Consider the following 21,035-nt stretch of genomic DNA (forward strand, 5'->3'; position numbering starts at 1 on the left):
CAAAGGATGCCCAGTAAGTGAGTGCTCATTTGGTGTAGTTCTGTGAACATTTCAAGAACACGTGCTTGGAGTCCAGTCTGAGGAACTGACCCAGCTGGTCCATCACTGAGCCACATAGCACGCTTCACTTGCTCTTTGTACAAAATGGCCTGTGATCTCTATGGGAGCAGCTCCCAGCCAAAGCCTTGGGAATATTAATGCTCAGTGACTTGCCTGTAGAACTAGAGCTTTGGCCAAAGACAGGCGAGGACACAGAGATCCAGGTCCATGGAACTTATATAAGCCTTTTTGACTGGCAGTGCTTCATGCACTAAGGAACAAATCAGGCCCAGTCCTCTCCTCGCACTCTACAAACTTCATGTGCACTATTCTTTCCTCCAGCCTCATGGGACCAGAGTCGCTTGGGTCAGGACTCCTATGTCCTCATGGCCAGCTCTCAGGCAGAGATGGAGGAGTGGGTGAAGTTCCTCAGGAGAGTCGCTGGCACACCATCTGGAGGTAAGAGCTTCTGCAGGTGCCCCTGGGCATGTACCCTTGGGCCAGTGCCTTGGCTGTTCAGAGACAGGCAGGTGGCTGCTCCAGACATGTCCCCTCTTGAATTGCATTCAGGAGAGACAACCCAGGAGCAGCCCTGGCCCATCAATGTGGCCAGGTCCTCTCCTGAATGAGGTGTCACAGTTTTTAGTTTTCCTTCTGGGTCACCTCACAGAGCCATCTCCAGATCAAATGGAGGCATGTGAGTCCTTTGCACTGTAGCAAAGATGTATGACATCCGAAGTAGGTCATTCTCTGATCTGGGCCAAGGCACTGTCATGTGGAGCAGCTGACCCTGGTTCCTGACAAGGCTGACTCATACAGCATTGTGGGTCTGCCCATTATGGCCTTGTGGGACCTGAGAGGGCTGCAGGCAAGCTCTGTGACTGAGGCTGGTCAGCACAAGAAGATAGCTGCTCTCCAGAAGAGGAGTGTTCATGTGGCATGAGGGAATCTCACAAGCATGTGAGAAACTCCACGTTAAACACTTTCCAAGATTAAGATTTTTGGGAATCTTAGTGAGATTCCTACACTAGAGCAGTCTTAACTTCAAAAATTCCAAACAACAAAACTAATGCAAAAACAGATCTGAAATCAACAACACATGTATCCAGCACGTTTTCCTTATTTTATAAAAAAAAAAAAAAATATGAGAGGGGCCGGGCGTGGTGGTGCACGCCTTTAGTCCCAGCACTCAGGAGGCAGAGGTAGGAGGATCGCCATGAGTTCAAGGCCACCCCGAGAATGCATAGTGAATTCCAGGTCAGCCTGGGCTAGAGTGAGACCCTACCTCAAAAAAACAACAAAAGAGAGAGAGAGAGAGAGAGAGAGAGAGAGAGAGAGAGAGAATGCATATGCATACTTTCATAAGATACCATTCCCAACTTTTTAGGCATATAAACTACTTCTATCACCCCAGGAAAGCTGTATAACTAACTAATTATTTATGATGGTGCTGTCATTTTAGAAATCATTTATGAAAGCTTTCATGCTTGCATATAAATATTGATTTGACTTCCCAACAGTTTCTTTCAAAAATTATATGAACATCAAAATAATATTATATAAAATTGAAAAATACTTCTTAAAACATCAGAGCTATTTCTATATTTTTCCTAACCAGAGATTTTACATATACATTTTTCAGAAAGATAAAAGTGGACTATATGCAATTTAGTATCATTATAACTAACAATTATCCCATATTGTTAAAGGATTTTTAAAAAATTATTTATTTATTTATTTAACAGAGAGGGGAGAGAGAGAGAGACAGAGAGAATGGGCACGCCAGGGCTTCCAGCCACTACAGACAAACTCCAGCCACGTGCACCCCCTTGTGCATCTGGCTAACATGGGTCCTGGGGAATCAAACCTCAGTCCTTTGGCTTTGCAAGCAAATGCCTTAACTGCTAAGCCATCTCTTCTGCCCTTGTTAAAGGATTTAAACTGATTCATTTTGGGGATTATTTTGGCTACAGGATAGAAATTGTGTACAGTGGTATGCAATCAAGAGAGCTGTGGGAGTGGTTACTGGTAGACACAGTAAAGAGAGGAACTGCCATGACCCTTTTAACGGGGCCAGCGGCTAAGAAATGGAACAGGACTCTAAGCTTGTCTGCCAGCTTCTCAGGGGTATGCATTGCTCACTTTGCTGTTCTCTCACACCTGCCTATTTTCACCTAGCCAGCATCCCTCTCGTGCCCACACTTGTCCCACACACTGCTGTGTCTGCCAGATTCCCTGTGTCACTCCTGTTAGTACTGGCTCAGCCTTTGCAGCCCCACTACAGATTCCTGAGAATAACTCCACCTGGCTCAGTCAAGGTCAGGAGTCCATCTGTGGGTCCATGTCCTGTGGCCCACTAGGAAGGGTTATGAAAAAAAGAAGAAAACAAAACAGGATAGTTAAACCCAAGAGTGCCTGCTATAAGCCACCCTCAATGCACCTGCATCTAACTACAGAAAGTTCACAGTTTCATGAGCTCTTTCCCAAGCCCTCAACACATGCCTTTCCTGTATTAATTGGGCCAGAATAAAGATTTCTTAATGGGTAAAATCCTGCTCATGGCGGTTTCAGCCTAGATAGGCTTGGCTGGAAGCTTCCTCCTGCACTGGACTGTGAGGTCCTGAGTCTGACTCTCTTTGCTTTCCCCAGCAAGGGCTTTGAGCTGTCTGCACTGACAGAGGTCATGGATGTCGCTTAAGTGTGCACCTGCTATGAGTCACAAGGTCAGCTTTATACTTTCACTGGGACCTGTGCCTTCTGATGTGCCTGGCTGAGCCTAGCCATGGCGACCTGCTGTCCTCTGTCCCTGTACCCAGGGAGTTCCCCTAACCAGCCCTCAGCCACCTCACAGAGAAGTAAATCAAGCATAACTCCTGGGGGGGAGGGGCATGGGAAGCTCAGGGGAGAGGAAGTCCTGTGTGCTTATTCAAGGAACAGTGTTGGTTCTGATGTGGCATCCTCATTGTTTTCAGTTATTCACTGAACCAAAATCACAGGTACCAAAATAACAAGACACCATGTAAGACAGAAGCACCTCACTAAGACCAATGAGCACATCAGGCATTAGTTCTCTCTGTGTACATTGGAGGACTCCAGTCCCCCAGTCCCAAGGGAATAGGTGACCTATAATAGACACTAGCTGGAGAAGGGCAAGGCTGGGCCTTCTTTGCACACAGTACTACTTGCAAAGCATGCATGGATCATAAGACATGCCCCCAGACACAGTGAAGTCACCAAGACATTGCTGCTTCTTTCCAGCTCTCAGGCACCTCTCTGTGATCTTTTCCATGTACCGCCTGACTACTCCTCATTACCTTCACTTCTGCTACCTGGTTGGGAAGGAATCCTTCCTGTACAAACTCACCTCCATTTACACAACTGCCTTCATGTCTTCTGCTCTCACTCAGCTAGTGAGCCTGCAAATCCTGTTATGTTAAGATGCTTCTCTGCTCAACACTATCCAGGCTGAAATTGCCCACGATCAGGATTTCTTCTTTTCTCTCCCAAAGTCAAAAGCCCTATGCTCACTTACAGTACATAGTCACCACCCCCTTGTCTCTCTGTTCTTATTTTTTAGAAGCTTCTTCCATGCTCACTCCCCTTGAGCATCATCAGCCTCCTCACCCATTCCAAGCATGCTCCTGCCTCAGGGCCTTTGCACTTGCTGCAAGGCTTGGCTCCTTGCTTTTGTTTTGTTTCTATTTGTTTTTTCAGGATTTTGTTTAAAAAATGACCTCAGTTAGCCTTCTTTTGATCATTCTATTTTATCCTTTCATCCTTTTCTTCTCCTACTTCATCCCTCCCTAGCCCTGCTTTTCATCGTTTCTCCCTAACATGTTACTCCCTTCTAATTTGCTAAATATTTAACTCATTTTTTGGCTCATAGTCTCCCCTTACTAGAATGGAAGCTTTGATGTATGAGACAGGCATTATTTTTATCTGTGTGTCCCAGAACTAAAATAGTGCCTGGCTAGGCAGGTACCCTGTAAATATGTGTTCAATGAACAGGTGAAGGAAAAGTCTTGCAGCAGAATCATTAGCCCAGACTCTCCTCTCCTTGGATGATGGTCAGCTTATCTGAGAAACCATTTCAATAGCAAGCCTCTTTATTATTAAAAGGCCCCTCAGAAAAAAAAAATCTATTGAAAGATAGGGGAAACTCTCCCCAGAATAATAGCTAGATATGAACAATTTTTTTTTTCCCACAGCAGGTTATCCTCAGATACCTAGTAGCCCACTTGAATACCAAGGTTAACAGAGAAGCCAAACTCTGGACAACTGGGCAGACTCCTCACGGAATCTAAATAGTGGCTAGAGGAGAGGCCTGGTGGCTCTCCCAGCTTCTTCTCAGTTCTTCCTGCTTCCCAGAGCTCTACACAGTATCTTCACCTCCTTGGCATTCCTACCTCATCATCCTAGCAGGCTAGCTATTCACAGCTTCCCCTGAGGGCCACAGCTGGAAGGCTGTGGTGTCTTTCCAAGTCTTTCTCATTTAAGCAAGAGAAGGGGACAGAACTGTTTCCACTCCCACAGTCAGTACAAGGTTTCTCCCTGCCCCAGTCCTCACACTGACACCTGGGTCTGTTCAGCGAGCCCTCCTGGACTAGTCTAGACTGTAGATGGGTTCTCCATCCAGGCTGTTTTCTTCCTCCTTTGGAAGTTTGCCCTGGCACTTGTATTCAGTTGTTCATCTTCCTGCTCTGCCAGTTGGTTTTAAGGAGGCCTCCTGTGTTTAAGCACTTTTGTGTGTTTGCCAGTTCAAGGCATATAATATATAAATACTGAATTATTAGCCTGGAGTGCTTTTCTTTCTCTAATTTTTAAAAATCTTCTTTGCAGCCCTTCACCACATGGTTCCACAATCCATAGGGCAGCGTAGCGTGTGGGGTGTGTGGTCCCTGCGGTCATGGCTAGCCTGTGTGAACTGGTCTCTCTAACTAAACCAGATGATTTTTTAAAACTTATTACCACTCATTCCTTCATCTTATCCTCTCCCAGTTCCTAACACAAGAGGGACAATTACTTATTATTTACTCAGAAACTTTATTGAGCCATGCACCAAGCCTCAGGCCTGCACTGGGTGTGTGTGTGTGTGGAAGGGTTAAAGGAGGAGAGACAGAAGGAGGTAGAGGGATGGAGGAGATAACACAATCCCTCTCCCAATGAGCTCATAGTCTATGAGAAGATAGAAATTACTCAAAAGCTCAAAGGAAGAGCATACAATTGTCATCTTGAAAAGTATAAGTAGATGGAATAAAAAGACATAATGTCACTTGAGAAACCAAGTGATATATTTGTGAAGAGGGCTGAGGAAGGCTTTCCTGAATGAGGGGATATATCATTTAACTCTCGACACCTAGCTAGACAGGGCAGTGGAGAGAGGAATGGTGTTTCCACCACGGGCATCACAAGTGCAAATGTCCTGAGATGGAGAGGAAAGTGGGCTCTTTGGGGAGAGAGGAAGGTGCTAAGAGCGAGGCAGCACATCCATGATGCTGGATGTTATCCTGGACCAGGAGGGAGCCATTGTGTCAATCAAGAGGGTAGTTCAATGAAAGACCATTCTAGGTTCTGCGTGGATCATGGCTGAGGTCAGAAGTAACACGTCAGTCAAAGCAGGAGGCCTGCTATGACACTCAAGCAGCCATCCAGACAAGAAAGGACAACAGATAGTGGCTTCGACAGGAGGGGTGGCAGAAGAGTTAGGGAGGATCCAACAGGTTTGCATACCACCCCACAGGTGACATTGCCAGGATGTGGGGAACTGAGGGAAAAGGTGGTGTCAAAGATAAGTCCTGATTTCTGGCTGGGAAGTGACAGAGGGATAAAGAGTTGGTTGTCAGTATGAGACTGTCTTAGGCCCTTCCTGGCAACTCTGTTCCGGCCTGGTCCCCTGTGACACTGGGTGACCACCCCAAGTGTCTGGGGTATGGCTGGTTACTTGTGGCACTGTCTTTTCTTTTCTTTTCTTTCAATTTTTATTTTTACATATTTACTTGGGAGAGGAAAAGAGAGAGAGAGAGATGCATGCACCACCTTGAGCATCTGGCTTATGTGGCTACTGAGGAATCAATCCGAGGTCCTTTGGCTTTGCAGGCAAAGGCCTTAACTGCTAAACCATCTCTCCAGCCCCTTGTGGCACTGTCTTTAATCTTCCCCACAGGAGAGGAAAACTGCTCAGTTTACCCAAGCACCCATCTCCCAGCTTACTGTCTTGGAAGGTCCAACCTAGCTTCCCTGTGACTCTGAAAGCCTTTTCAGGGGAGGGTGGGCTGGCTTCATAAAAGCTAAGTGACATTTTGTGTTCCTGCCAGACAGTTTGATATATGGCGCAGTGCTGGTAAGCGCTTGCATGTGGAATTCGCTTTTTTTTTTTTTTTAACCCACCTCTGAGATATCCCCTGAATGGCAGCTGACAATTAGCTGCTAAGTAAAAGGAGCCACTTATTATTATTGGGCCCTGACAGCTTTATGTTCACCCTGTAAAAGCCAGGAGTTCTGTGTGTAAAGGTGAGTGGTGTGGGAGAGGGCCGGGCAGGTGCCAACACATCCCCTGGGTTCCGCCCGACCTGAGCAGTCTTTGCAAGCATGTGCTGATCTGGAAGCCAGAGAGGACCGCGCTTCCAGTGGGAGGAGAGGCCCCTCTGGCTGGGCAGAGGCTGGGTGCTCAGCAGCCATGCCTCGTGTTCCCGGGATGCCGCGCTGGGAGCTGAGCTGTGGCTTTCCTGCCCTGGCGCTGCTCTTCTGCTGGGATTTCAGGAGGAAAGCCCCCAAGCTCCGAAAAAAAGGTATTTCTTCCCTATTTCATGGTTCAATCCTTTAGCTGCTGGACACTTTCTCAGCTGTGCCACACTGTTCTGTCAAGGATGGGTGTTAGCCTAGAACTGAGTCCTGGGAAACAGCAGGGCTGGTGGGAGAGGGGGTCTGGTCGTCTGGAAGCCTTGGGACAGGCTCTTCCTGAATTCAGAGATTCAGAGTGATGACGGAGGTGGGAGGTCATGGCTGATCTTTTCATTTTCACTTCCCAACCCACCCAGTTCCCTGGGGTTTCCTAGCCACTCCAGGGAGGGAGCTTTAGGTCAGTAGATAGAAGACAGACTGTCTCTTTGGTGGTAATGTAATGTCACCTTTTGGTGGCTGTTCCGGAGGGTATCTTTTGCCCAGAGCTTTAGGTCTGGAGGCTGGGGAGCACAGGGTTGTGCTGAGGGGAGGTGCGATGGCATGTCTGGCACTTTACCATTACTGTGCCCAACAGCCTTATGTTCACTTTGTAAACGCTCACAGTTGGTGTGTAAAGGTGAGTGGGGAGGAGAGTCTTGTGGGAGAGGGCCAGGCAGGTGCCAAAGCGTCCCATGACTGGGGAGGAGCACCAAAAATATCCACCCTGGTCCTTTCCTGGACATGTATTGGACAATGTCTCAATGTTATTCTACTGACACGTGTGTGTGTGTGTGTGTGTGTGTGTGTGTGTGTGTGTAAGGCACTCTTACCAACCTCTGAGCTACATCCCCAGAATTTTTAGTTTTACTTTTGAGATAATGACCTGGCTTTCTACTGACTTTAATCAAAGGAGATTAAAGTACAGAATATAGTATCACAGAGGAAGAATGAGGTTAGACAAATTCCAACAATCTGAGGTAGCTTTTTGTTAAATTTGTGTGTGTGTGTGTGTGTGTGTGTGTGTGTGCATGGATGGGTACATGTGCCACTGCACATGTGTACAAGTCAAAGGACAGTCTTAAGGTGTTTGTCTCTCTTCCACCTGCTTTGAGTAGGCTATTTCATCTCGCTATTTTTCTTGTGTTTGCTTTTGTTGCGTGTGTGCTGGTCTATAAGCTTCTGGAGTCTCCTGGCTCTGCTTCCATTGCCACAGGTGCATGGGGATAACAGATGTATGTGACACCTTGTGTCTGTACTTACATGGGGGCTAGGGAATTGAACTCAGGTTGATAGGCTTGCAAGCAAGCACCTTTAACCCTTGAAGTACTGAGCATGTCCCCAGCTCCCACTGAGGCTATTTTCCCATCTGTGACCTGAACCAGGGTTCACTCTGTAGGACTCTTCTGAGGCTCAGGCAGCAATGCACTTGGACATCTAAGGCAAGCAGCTCCCAGGGTCAAATTTGCCAGTTACATTGCCCAATTATTATAGTAATTATGCTGCATTTAGCAATTATAACAATTACATTGCATGTAATTATTGTAATTAATTAACTTTTATAGCTGCTAAGATGGAAGAGCTTCTGTTAACTGTGACTGGCTCAGCATGACAGTGGGTTCTAGTGCTATGGATTAAATCAGACTCCACCCTGTGGACAGAGGATAAAACTGAAGCTCAAGTGACTAGAAGTGGACCCAACCTAGGAGAGCATGAGGGGCCCTGGGGCCAGCCTTGCCAACATCTGCCTACTGCCCTCCCACTTTTTCCCTGGGCTTTCTCAGTACAGTTTTTCCCACAGTCAGGCTTTCCCATGTGCATATGGAACCAAATGATGTAAACAAGTATCTGGAGACCAGTACAACTCTGGAAGGGGCTTTTGGAGTTCCAGGGATGTTTTGGACTCCAAGTCTAGTGTGATCTGAGATGAAACATGATAAACTTGACCTAAGAAACCTGCAGAACACAGGGACACAGGGGCCTCATTCTCTAGAGCATGCAGCTGTGGGTTCTCCCTGAGGAAATGGCACTGACTGGTTTCTAGGCTACAAATATGAAGTTTGAGGTCTTTGGGTGAATTTAAAGGGTTGACATTTTAAGGAAGTGTGGCCCTGGGACAGGCTGACACTTAGAGGAAAGAGAGAAAAGAAGAAACATCTGAGCAAGTGGAAGTAGTCAGTGACATGAATGAGGAACTGAGAGGGTGGAGTGCCAGAAGCCAGCTGATTGGGAGAGAGCAGCTTACTGTGCAGTATGCTTCTGATTGAGATGAGGTCTGGAAATTTAACTCCTCCATTTAAAAATGCAAGGGCCTTCGATCTCCTTGACCAGAGCAGGCTTGGAGAAGGGCTGAGCAGAGACAAGGGTGAGTAAAGAATGGGAAACTTGAGAGACAGCAGGTAGAATGCTCCTTGAGGGCTGGGCCAGCATATGCCAGCTGTGTGCCAGGAGATAAAAATAGAGGGTGAGCCAGACGGGCTGTCTGCCTCTGAGGAGCCCACAGCCCAGGGGAAGAGAGATGTTTAAATAAGTCATCACAAAGCTGCAAATAGGGGTATACACCAGAGTTCTATGGGTGAAAAGGGAGACCCCCATTTCCTCTGGAAGATTGCACTTTCCAAGGGAAATAGGGAAATAGGAAGAAGAGCATTAGCTTAAAAAAAGTCTGCTTTTTTGGTCTTTGTGTCATCATGTCCACTCCAAGGAGCCTACAGCGGATTTACTGAATGATTTTGTGAATTCTGGTGGAAGCACTTTGTAAGTTGCCAGAAAAACTGATGCTCACAGTTCTGCTAACTGGGTGAATTGCATGCAGGTATCTGGTGACGGTGGTTTTGTAGTCTCAGTTCCAGAGAGCACTTGGAACTTCACTGACTGAATGCTGTTGCTTGTGAGAAAGGCAGAGAGGGAAACAGGAGCTGAAGGGATGGAGGAGAGTGGAATTAAGGAAGACAATGAGAGGTCTGCTACCGTATGTAGGATATATGGGAATTGAGGAAGGAGAGAAGAAATGGAGAAAGGAAGAGAGGTAGGGAGAGAGAGGAAGGAAGGAAGAAGGAAGGCAGAGATGGAGAGGAAGAGAGATAGATCTGGATCATGTATACAGGTGTAAGTTATCAGTTTATAGGTAATACCCAAATGTATGGAACCATGTGGATATCCGCAAGGAGAATGTCTAGGTGAGAAGAGTATCCTGAGCTGGGAAGCAGGCAGTGACATACACAAGGAGCCCCTGGAGGATGGGGCTTAGTAACAGAGGCTGAGGGGCATCAGGAACATGGGACAGGATAAGAATGATGTTTTGTAGCCACATACCGATAGGAATATAGTCTTAAGTGAAAGGAGACACAATGCCATCAGTCTCCAGAGAAGATCATCAGAGTATGGAATCATCCTAGGCTGAGCCTGGCTATCGGGAGGACACCAGAAACCTTGGTGGGAACAGTCAGTGGAGAGAGAGTGAGACTAATGAAAATCAACTAAGTTGTGGGTGGTTGAATAAGTGAAAGATGGGCTGTGAGGGAAGAAATCCCTCTGAAGCAGATATCTTTTTCATGAGTAAACTGGTGAAGAATAGCAAGTATGGTCATTTTCCTGAGAGCTGGAACAGATGATTATGTTCTTACAAATTAGCAAAGACCTACACTCGTGAGTGCTTTATATCAAATGAGAAATTTTGGACACAAAAAAAATACTTCTGGGAAGGGTGGAAGGCATGTAGACCACATGCCGAGAAAACAGCACCTACAGGAAAGGCAAGGCCTGTTTTTCCCTGACTGGGGACAGGCCAAGTGGAGGAGCAGTAATGAAGAGGCAGACTCTAGGGAGAAGGAGTCGCATGTCACCTGGAGAAATGGAGGAAGGAATAAGTGATCTTGCCTGCCGAGACAGAGGATGGGAGGGTTGGTGAACTCACGGGGAGTGGTGAGAGCTTGGAACTGAGGATTTGCAAAGACTTTAAATGCACATCTCTAGGATTTGCCAGTGCTCTATTCCCTCAATGTTCTCAATGGCCTGACAGAGGCACAGACACTAGGATTATATGCAGGATGAGGATGATGGACTTGGATGAGGAGAAAAGTCAGACTTCTCTGTGGGTCACAGAAATCCAAGGGCTCTTGAACTCTAGTTTCAACTGTTCTAGGAGACACCTACCTCCCTCTCTTATGGTCATTTCCTGGACATGCCAAAGAAAAGTTTTCAAGGGTGGCATGGTAGTCTATATGTTGAGTCAGATCATTTCAATTATGACTTTGTGATTTGGTGAAAAGATCTCTTAAGCTCTTTCCCAGAAAATAGAAACCCAATTTAGTGTGGACATTCTTTCATTGTCTCCTGCCATGATTTTTGTGATCTTTTTGTTTTCATAATGGGAGGGCTAGCTAATTGGGGATTTAAAAAAATTATTTATTTATTTGCAAGGAGAGAGAGAAAGAGATAGAGGACATAACAGGTCCTCCAGTTACTGAAAATGAACTCCAGATGCATGTGCTACTTTGTCGTTTTGACTTTACGTGGGCACTGGGGAATCAAGACCAGGTCACTAGGCTTTGCAGGCAAATGCCTTAAATGTTCAGCAATCTCTCCAGCCCAGGACAATTGGGAAAAAAATGACAAGATCTTCTGTGTTCCTTGTGCTGTTGACCATGCAAGGATATTTGGTGACTGTCAGTAAGAAGCTGGGTGCATTTTGGGGGAAGATGCTCACTAGAATTTTAACTAAAGAAAGGGCAAAATAATCATTACTGATGGAAAATACTTGCTTAAAATCAAGTTGATCAATTATTTTGGCAAAATTTGTTGACATCTGCTGTGTGCTGGGCTCACTGGGGAAGAAGAGATCTTTCACATGTTGTTAACCAAATGGGCTTGTGATCCTGCAGAAACACAGACACAAATCAGGACAGCTCAGTGTGTGAGGGATGGGATATGCAGGAGGAAGATGGGCTCAACGAGTGGGGATAAAGTCTCTAGTTGTGGCTGGAAAGGTCTGGCAGAGATATATATCAGAGAGAGTTCAGGGAAGACAAGTAGACTTCCTGGAAGCCTGAAAAGGGACGTGACTGGGCAGGAAGGAGAATCTGTCAGAAGATGTACAGACTGGAGAGCATCACATTTTGGGATGACCAGGGTAAGGTGCCTTTGAACGTATGGGTGTAAGTCATACCAACAGGGTAGGTAGATGTCAGGCCAGCACCCAGGGGTACCAATCAGACAGCTTTCAGATCTGTTGGAGATCAGGTCTGATTCCCTTACATACCAGCACTAGACACCATGAGGGCAAGGCTATGAGGAGCCAGAAATAAACACTTTCCTCCCATCAGCTGCTTTTAGTCATCTGTCTGTTCCAGCAATAAGAAAGTAACTGCAATAGGAGTGGTGTTTAGACAAACCAGTGAGTTAGAAAAGTAAGAGGCAGAGGGTTTTGAAAATGGTAGAAAGAAGAGACATAGGCAACTGCAACAGAGGGGCCAGAGGCCAGGAGGGACGTGGATTCAAGAACCTGGCAGTTCCTCCAGGTAGAATCTGTATTCATTATGGTCTAGATAGAGGGGAGAAGCCAGCCAGAGTGAGTCCTGGGGAGGACCAAAGGACTTTGAAAATTGATGTCCTAGTGTTGGATGTGGTAGAGTCCCAATCATGACATAACTAAAGCCACCACCATCTTCTGAACCTGTAGAACATGGGCCTAGGAACCTGGCAGGGGAATAGATGGGCAGTGACTGTCTTCATTTAGAGCTAATCTTGTTAGGCATAAGGGTGGGGAAATTACAGAGCCGAGCCCTGGCAGGGCCAGGTGGAGCTGGTCTATACTTGCTTTGCTGGAGGATATATAATTCGGAAAAATATTTTTACAAAGCAATTTGCATACCATCAGATCATGAAAATGTTCAAACCACTTGACACTGTGGTCTTACATGTGAAAATTTGCCCAAAGGAAATAGTTGAAAGAATGCAATGTTTCAATCCAAACGCTAATTCAAAGGCATTTGAATTAGTTTTTGTTCAAAGGCATTTATTTGTTCAAGGCAAATGTTCAAGTCAAACACTAACTAACACAATAAGAATAGACATTATGCACTTGTGCTGTGGACCTTTTGGTGAACATGTTCACATGGCTATACTTATGATAATAGAACAAATAACCTAAATTATTTTAGATGCCCAATGGCTCAACTCAGTATGAGATGACCGAGTGATGGGCTCTTGTGCTTCACGACTCAAGAATACCAGCAGAATTCAGAACAGGCTGCTCACCACGTTTCGGGCCTTGCTTTTGGGCTTAGCTTCTAGGTTTAGCTTTGTCTTGAGCTCCTGGTCTGGCAAGTTTTCTGATGTCTTCAAGGTTTGGTGTCACTGACAACAAAGTAGTTGTGACAATGTTGCCATCTCAGGGCAACTGTTAGGATTAAATGAGCAAAGGTGAGGTCATGGCATGCCTCTTAGTACAGTGCTCCATAGAAACTGGCTGTTGTATTTAATATGTATAAAGGGTGGGTCAATAGGAAGAAACAGGCGGTGATAGCTACAAATTTATCCTGGAAAATGTGAATAATTTCTCTCTCATGTTTTGTTTAGTGTCATTATTTTAAAATCTCTAAAGTTGCGGGTGGCACAGAAAAATCAGGAAGTGGGCAGAAAGCCCTTTGATCATTAGTTGATCCAAGAAAGGTCAGAATAACAAGGGGGTCCTGTTTCATTCTTCCCAGCAGTGTTTGGCCAGCGCTTAGATGAAACTGTGGCCTACGAGCAGAAGTTCGGCCCCCACCTGGTGCCCATCCTAGTGGAGAAGAGCGCAGAGTTCATCCTAGAGCACGGCGTGAATGAAGAGGGCATCTTCCGTCTGCCTGGGCAGGACAACTTAGTGAAGCAGCTGAGAGATGCCTTTGATGCCGGGGAGCGTCCCTCCTTTGATGGGTATGCTGTGCTCCTCCACACTGTTCTGTCTGTCCGCTACCTGCCTGGCTGAGGCAGGAGGACCCAGAGGAGCCAGAGACCTTCTTGGAGGCTTTAGAGCCCTGGCTCACAGCAGAGGACCTTTTATTATGCTCCCTATTCTAAATGTGTTTTCTGAGGCACAGTTAGCCTGCAGGGTTTATGTGAGAGAAAACATAAACAGAGGCTAAACCTGGCTGAGAAGTCTCAAGTGGGGCATAGGATGTAAGAGAAAGGGGGATGCAGGGGGGAGAGAAAGCTGAAACCTAACCTAAAACCCATCATAATCACCTCACATGCATTGACAATCAGAGCTCCCCGCACAAACACGGGATAGGGAATGTACCAGCTCTGTTTCCTAGGTCCAGACTCCTCAGCATTCCAGAAGTGAGCTAGAGTTTCTATGACTAGACAAGTCCACAGTCCTGTATGATTCTGAACTCAGTTCTGAGTCTTCAATGAATGTGTGCATTATCATGGTAGCCTCATAGTTCCCCGAGTCTCCAGGTTCTCGGCCCTGTGTGGGGCATGTTGGACATAGGGATTTATTCCCATTTTCCTCTCCTCTCACTTCTCCAGCCACCCAGCAGAGCTGTCCTCCTTGCTCAGCCCGACAACCCCACCACAACACTGCAACTCTTCCGGCTATGCAAGACCCACTTGCCTGCATTTCACTAGTCCTGTTGCCATCAATCAAACCAGCTCTTATTTCCAAATAGGCGGCCCATCAGCCCAGATTCAAAAATGGGCCTGAACTCTACCAGATCTTCAAATGTTGAAATCCCCTAGTGCTTACTTAAGACAGAGGGGAAAACTGATGAACTAAGTTGCCACGTGTGTGCAGGCATTCTCGCTGCTCTTCTCCCTCAGCCCTATTCTACTCACCAGTTCAACCCTCTTTTCCTCTGGAGCATCTTTCAGGCTCACTGCCATGGTCTTCATTTGGACCACCATAAGTCAAGGCTAGTTTATTAAGGGTGCTGGACTTTAAACAAGGAATGGTATTGTTTTTGGAACTATAGCAAGTTGTGGGCATTAAAGTTGGGGCCCTTTTGACAGCACTGTAAGTTGCATTTAATGTGCAGGTACCTGTTCCATTATGCTCGCTGCCTTTGTTTGGTTCTCTTGTTAGGTTTTAATTAGGTTTGAGGTTATTGAAGGATGCAGTGGGTTGCTACTAAAACACTGGGAATCAGTAAACCAAAAGGAGAGAGGTCATTGATAGGATTTGCTAAATAACTGTTTTGAAGATAGCTCAGAATTGTCCAGTCAGCATAGGTAGTACTGTTGGAGTCTTCGATTCCTATGGTCTTCTTGGGGCTGGAAGGAGGATCGTTGCCCTACCTTTTCATGGTACCTCCTTGTCTAGAGCTGAGGGTTGGAGTTGGCACACACACAAGTAGGAAGGACCACCTGGGCTCTTCACGAGGTCCTTCAGGACCAGTGCTTTCATCCATGTAGCTCTTAAGAAGACAAGCCTGATTTGAGAAGGAGTGACTGATTCTTTTCATTCATGTTATCTAACTACATCCCAACATATTTAGGGCCAAAGCTTCTTCTAATAGTGTGTCCTAGATTAAGTGAATGCCTTCTCCACCTATATATCATCAGGGCATGGCACCTTGCAAACTTTTGCCTCAGACATGTCTGTGGAGACAGCTAAACATTTACTATAGTTATAGCACTTTCACCCTTGGGAATAAATTTTTAGAAACCAGTAAGTGTCATGAAGGGCTTGGGAGATCAATGTCATGATAGTAGATGCCCCTACTGATCCCTTACATCAACCAAATTTGGTTCTATCGTAATATCTGCATTTCTTCACTTGAATAGAAGGAAACATAGGAGCTCTAGCTTGGTGAGATTCCAGCACAGATATTCACTGTTCTCACAAAACACACAAATGTAAGTTTAAAAATCTCCTCGTCAACTTTTTTACTGGGGTGGGACATCACCTGGTAACTGAGCTGATATCTTTCCCATAGTTCACTTCTCTGTGAGAGTGGACTGGCTCCACACATGATATGTATCTGGGCCCAAGGCAGCCCAGCAGTGCCATCTGAGAGGTCTCAAGTGATCTGCTGTGTCTCATTGAGAATGGACCAGAACTGAGCAGTTTTTGAATTAAAAAGAGTCATGTAAGGTTGTTCTTTTGGCTTAGAGGAACAACCAACTCAAGACAATTGATTCTGGAAATTTAGTAAGATGACACTTGAGCCAGCCTTAATACAGTGGGTCAGACAGTGTAACAAAAATGTCTAGAAACAAAAATCAAATTTAAAAATGTATAGAAACAATGGCATCAATTCTATTGAATTAGTGCTAAAAAAGGCAGGGTTTCACTCTAGCCGAGGCTGACCTAGAATTCACTATGTAGTCTCAGGGTGCCTTTGAACTCATGGCAGTCCTTTTATCTCTGCCTCCCAAGTGCTGGGATTAAAAGCATGTGGCACTATGTCTAGTTTTCAAACTGTCTTTTGAAAAATATATTTATTTATTTGCAAGCAGGGAGGAATAGAGAGAAGAGAGACAGTCAGAGAGAGAATGGATGTGCCAAGGCCCTGCAAACAAACTCCAGATGCATGCACCACTTTGTGTATCTGGCTTTAAATGGGTACTGGGAAATCTGACTTGGGTCGTTAGGCTTTGTGGGCAAGCGACATAACTGCTGAGCCATCTCTCCAATCCTAAACTGTCCTTTAACACTGCTATTGTTTCTCTTCAAAGGATGAAAGCTTTTGACTTATCATTTATTCTGTTTTTCTCACTGTGAATTCTTCATTCATCCTGTGGGTGGTTTTTGGCTGGACAGTGTATTCCTGAACAAGAGGCAGAGGGAGGGGTAGAATCCTGGTAAAAGGCAATTGGGGAGCAAAAGGTGATGGATTTGAAGATTCACATGACTTTGGGGGCACCAAATGAAATTGTGGGGACATGGGATCTTAATTTAATGTGGGGTACAGGATAAGTGCTGATCAAATCACGGTCCCTAGATTCCCATAAAAGGCAACTGGGTGCACTGTGACATAGGGACACTAGGAAAATGCCACTCTTGCATATTGCCAGATAATTGTTTTTCTTCCACTTCTTGGTCACTTCTCATCAGGTTTTGCCAAGCATGTCCCCCCAGCCTTGTTCTGCCTAGAGGTATTTTTAGAAGGTGACTCAGCAGGGTAGGATTTTTCAGAATCTCCATGTTAAGGGAACATCCTGTCCCAGATTTCCTGCCATAGAGTGCAGACAGGGCTCTGTGTTCTCCTTCAGAGGTAGAAAGTTCACAGGCTGCAGGGGTGGGGACCGAGGGAGGGAGCGGGCATGCAGAAGTCAGGACCAGCAACTGGCAACCAAGAACAGAAACAAAAACAAAAGAAAAAAAAATGTGAGAAGGTGCCAAGACAGCTTAACACTCAAGTCCTGGTGTTTTTGTTTCCCTTGCCTCAAATGCCTCCTCGCCTCCTCCAGGAGGCGTATCCACCGTCAGCTTGACCTACCATGGATAGACCACACACAGACCAGTACAGACCATCCGGCTTAGGAGTACAGTAGGTCACATGAACATCATGCCATGATGCTCTTATAATGAGTAAATTACGTAATGACACGTTTCTCAGAACACATCCTCATCATTGTGTGTGGTGGATCCAGATTTATTTTCTCATATAGCACTTCAGAATAACCACAATAACCCTATAAGCCAGGGACCAGCAAACTTTTCATGTATTAAATATTTAGGCTTTTCAATCTAGACAGTCTTTGCTGCAGTTACTACGCAGTGTCCTCACAGTCGGAAAGCAAAGACAACATTGAAATTTGAATTTCATGTAATTTTCACATCATGGATCATGGGAGACTTCTTTTCTCCAAGCACATCAAAATGTGATAGTTATTTTTGGCTTGAGGCTACACAAAAGAAGGTGCCAGGCCAGATCTGCGTCCTGAGCTATGGTTTACCAACCTGTATTATTATACCTGGGAGAAGCTGAGCCAGAGCTGGGCCTCTTTCAGTCAGTCAGTCAGATACTGGTCTCTCAGTTGTTTCAGTCCCTGCAGCGGGGTCTCCTCCCCAACTCCAGGCCGATACTCCTCTCTCCCCAGAGTCAGATCTCACCCAAGGGGCAGCTTCATCTAAGAAGACACCTGTGGCTCATAGCTCTGTCCAGGGCATCCTTTTCTACACTTCCATTTGGCTCATTGACAGAGTCCTGGGTTTTCCACCACATTGGTTCAGAATCTGGTGCCATGTGCTTCCTCCACATTCTGTGGCCTGATAAAGCTGGGTCCCGTGTGTCCCTTGGGTTTGCTACTGGGAACATAGTAGAAATAAAAAAAAAAAATAGACTGTCCTGGTGATTATTGGTTGAATTACTATTTAGAAGTATATGAACCAATCTCAGAACTGTTTTAAGCACTGTGGGAAATGAAAGAGATCTAAACCAAGGGCATAAAGCAGTTTACACAAGAAAATCAGAGCCTAATTTTGTGAACTGTAAGATACTAAAGAGTTTGAAGAAAGCAGTAAAGATCAAAATAGTTGAGGACATGAAAAGATGGATCTCATTTACCTTTGAGGAGGTTGTGGAATGAGGTAGAGGGATGTCTGTTCAGGGTTGTATTCCAGAAGGAGGAATAACAGAATGGATTTGCTTCCTCTCCTCTAGACTCTACCTGTTGACAACATGACCCTCTGTAGCTCTTGTGTCCACCCAGGAAAATCATCAGGGTGGGTGTGAGGAGGGTCTGGACCTCATATTCCAAGAGTGTGGCTTCTTTTCATCCAGGGACACAGATGTGCACACAGTGGCCTCTCTGCTGAAGCTCTACCTCCGAGAGCTCCCAGAACCGGTGGTTCCCTGGAGCCAGTACGAAGGATTCCTACTCTGTGGGCAGCTCATGAATGCCGATGAGGCAAAGGTTTGTCTCTTTTGCTAAGTATGTTGCTTGGAAGAAAGTAATTGCTACCCTGAACATAGTTTTTGGAGGTGACAGAGCACCCCACACCCTATAGTAAGATACTTTGTCAAAATGGTACTTTGGCTGTAGTGTGAAGCCCAATCATGGTGACCATAAGTCACAGCTTTCATGATTGTCATGGTCCAATAAAGAAATGTACCATAATCTGGGCTGGAGAGATGGCTTAGCGGTTAAGCGCTTGCCTATGAAGCCTAAGGACCCCAGTTCGAGGCTCGGTTCCCCAGGTCCCACGTTAGCCAGATGCACAAGGGGGCGCACGCGTCTGGAGTTCGTTTGCAGAGGCTGGAAGCCCTGGCGCGCCCATTCTCTCTCTCTCTCCCTCTATCTATCTTTCTCTCTGTGTCTGTCGCTCTCAAATAAATAAATAAATAAAAATTAAGAAATGTACCATAATCAAACACCTAGAGCCCTTGTACAAAAGATTAAAAAGGACGATTCTTATGAGAAGTCTTTCAAGTCCTATGGCCTTGCTGGGACCTGCTGGGACACAGGAAAGTCTGGCCACTGTGGAGGAGAGGCACAGGGCTGTGTTCATCATGGGCTGAAGTTCTGTGATGGTACTGGATGTCAGATGTGCCAAACAAAAAACACATGAGCCAGGGAAAAGAAGAGCAGACAACTTTCTTCTGATCTTTTCAGCCTCAGCTGCCTGTGGGTCTGTCATCACCATCCATAACAACAGACTTGGGAGTCACACATTCACCACCAGCAAGACTTTTGATTCTGTGTACTTAACAGCCATCACAATGGAGTCAGGGTAATAGCCCAATAAAGGACAAAAAATAAATTGATAAGATTATAACTATAAAGCTTTCATGGATTTTAACCAAGGTTTAAAAGAAAATTGAGGGGCTGGAGAGATGGCTTAGTAGTTAAGATGTTTGCCTACAAGCTAAGGGATCCAGGTTTGATTTCGCAGGACCCACATAAATCCAGATACTCAAGGTGGTGTGAGTGTCTGGAGTTTGTTTGCAGAGCAAGAGGTCTTGACATACCCATTCTCTCTCTCTCTTTCTCTTCCTCTCTCTCAAATAAAGAAATAAATAAAATATTTAAAGAAAAAGGAAATTGACAGCAGAGAAGGTGTCTGTGCTGCACTGCTAATGTGAGGGTCTGGGGACCCTCTTTCAGAAGGTTGGTTTTTTTTGTCGTGGCTATATTAAAAAATCTCTAGAAAAGTGGTAAGCCAAAAACTTATGAAGACCTAAATTTGACTTTCATTCTGCCATTTTGCAAATTATGAATTGTGTTAGTTACTCTCTTATTGCTATGACTAAAGCGACTTGAGGAAGGAAGGGTTTGTTTTGTCCCACAGTTTGACCGTGGTACAGAAGGCATGCGGCAAGAGTGTGGGGTGGCCGGTCACATCACCTGAACAGTGAGGGAGCAGAGAGAGGCAAATTCTGGTGCTCAGCTCACTTTCTCCCTCTTATTAGTCGAAGATTGTGGCCCATGGGATAGTGCTACCCCCAGTCAGGATGGGGTTTTCCTCCTTAATTAGACCTCTCCAGAAGTACCCCCACAGGTATTTTCAGAGAAGCGTCTTCAAATCTAGTTAGGTTGACAGTGAATATTCACTGTCATATATCGCCTATGAGACTCAATTCATTTACTCAGAGCAACTTTCCACAGGATAGAATGGTTATAGATCTGCCCTGTCCATGGTGTCACCCGCTAGCCACGCATGGCTACTTGGAATGTGGCCAGTGGACCTGAAGAGTCAAAGCTTATTTTTTTAAATGTGTGTATGTGTGCGTGTGTGTGCATATGAGTGCATGTGTGTCTGTGGTGTGACTATAGGGTAGATTTATGTGTGTGCACAGATGTGATGCCTTGTGCACTCACATGGAAGACAGAGGAGGACACTGGGTGTTCCCCCATCATTCATCTATTTGTTTCCTTGAGATTGAGTCTCTTCATTGATTTCAGAACTTTGGAATTTTGTAAGTCACAGAACTTCTCTGATCTCTGCTCCCTGCAGGATGGATGGGTGTTACAGAGGAATTCTAAAGAATCAGACTAAGGACCAACCCCCATTAGTCTTCATGCTTGAGCACGAAGCTCTCTTAACCGTTGATCCATTTATCTAGTCCCCCAACTTCCTAATTTAAATTTATTTAAATTTAAATAGCTACACATGCAATTGTTTATTGTATTGAGACAATTTTCATATCTGTTATGCCAGAATGTTGGAAGGACAAAGACATGTGATATAAATGAGTGACTAATGATATGGGGGGAGATTTCCTCTCTGATATGTCAGAATTTGGTTTGTAGTCTGAACTACAGAATATCTTTAAAGTGAATGAACACATAGTACCCTGGTCCTGTGAGAAAACAGCTGCACAACTTTCCAGTCACTTTCTGGAGGAGGCTGGTGACTTGTGTAGCTCCTGGCATAAGACAGAACTGACTGTTTCACATTTCAGAAT

The 21,035-nt window shown here is 45.4% G+C and overlaps 1 protein-coding gene across 3 annotated transcripts in view; it reads left to right on the forward strand.

Annotated features, from left to right (window-relative positions):
• The window catches only part of Arhgap25 (Rho GTPase activating protein 25), a 78,022-nt gene that overhangs the window by 44,385 nt on the left and 12,602 nt on the right, over positions 1-21,035 (forward strand). For 2 of the 3 annotated variants that reach the window (XM_045153529.1, XM_045153530.1), the window contains 3 exons: positions 382-498; positions 13,410-13,614; positions 18,411-18,543. In XM_045153529.1, the coding sequence (XP_045009464.1) occupies positions 382-498; positions 13,410-13,614; positions 18,411-18,543 (455 nt within the window). Of the gene's footprint in view, positions 1-381; positions 499-13,406; positions 13,615-18,410; positions 18,544-21,035 lie in introns of all 3 variants that reach the window. The other variant, XM_004662183.2, reaches the window with a different exon arrangement.

Source organism: Jaculus jaculus, chromosome 6 (genome assembly GCF_020740685.1).
Source record: "Jaculus jaculus isolate mJacJac1 chromosome 6, mJacJac1.mat.Y.cur, whole genome shotgun sequence".
Classification (NCBI taxonomy): Eukaryota; Metazoa; Chordata; class Mammalia; order Rodentia; family Dipodidae; genus Jaculus; species Jaculus jaculus.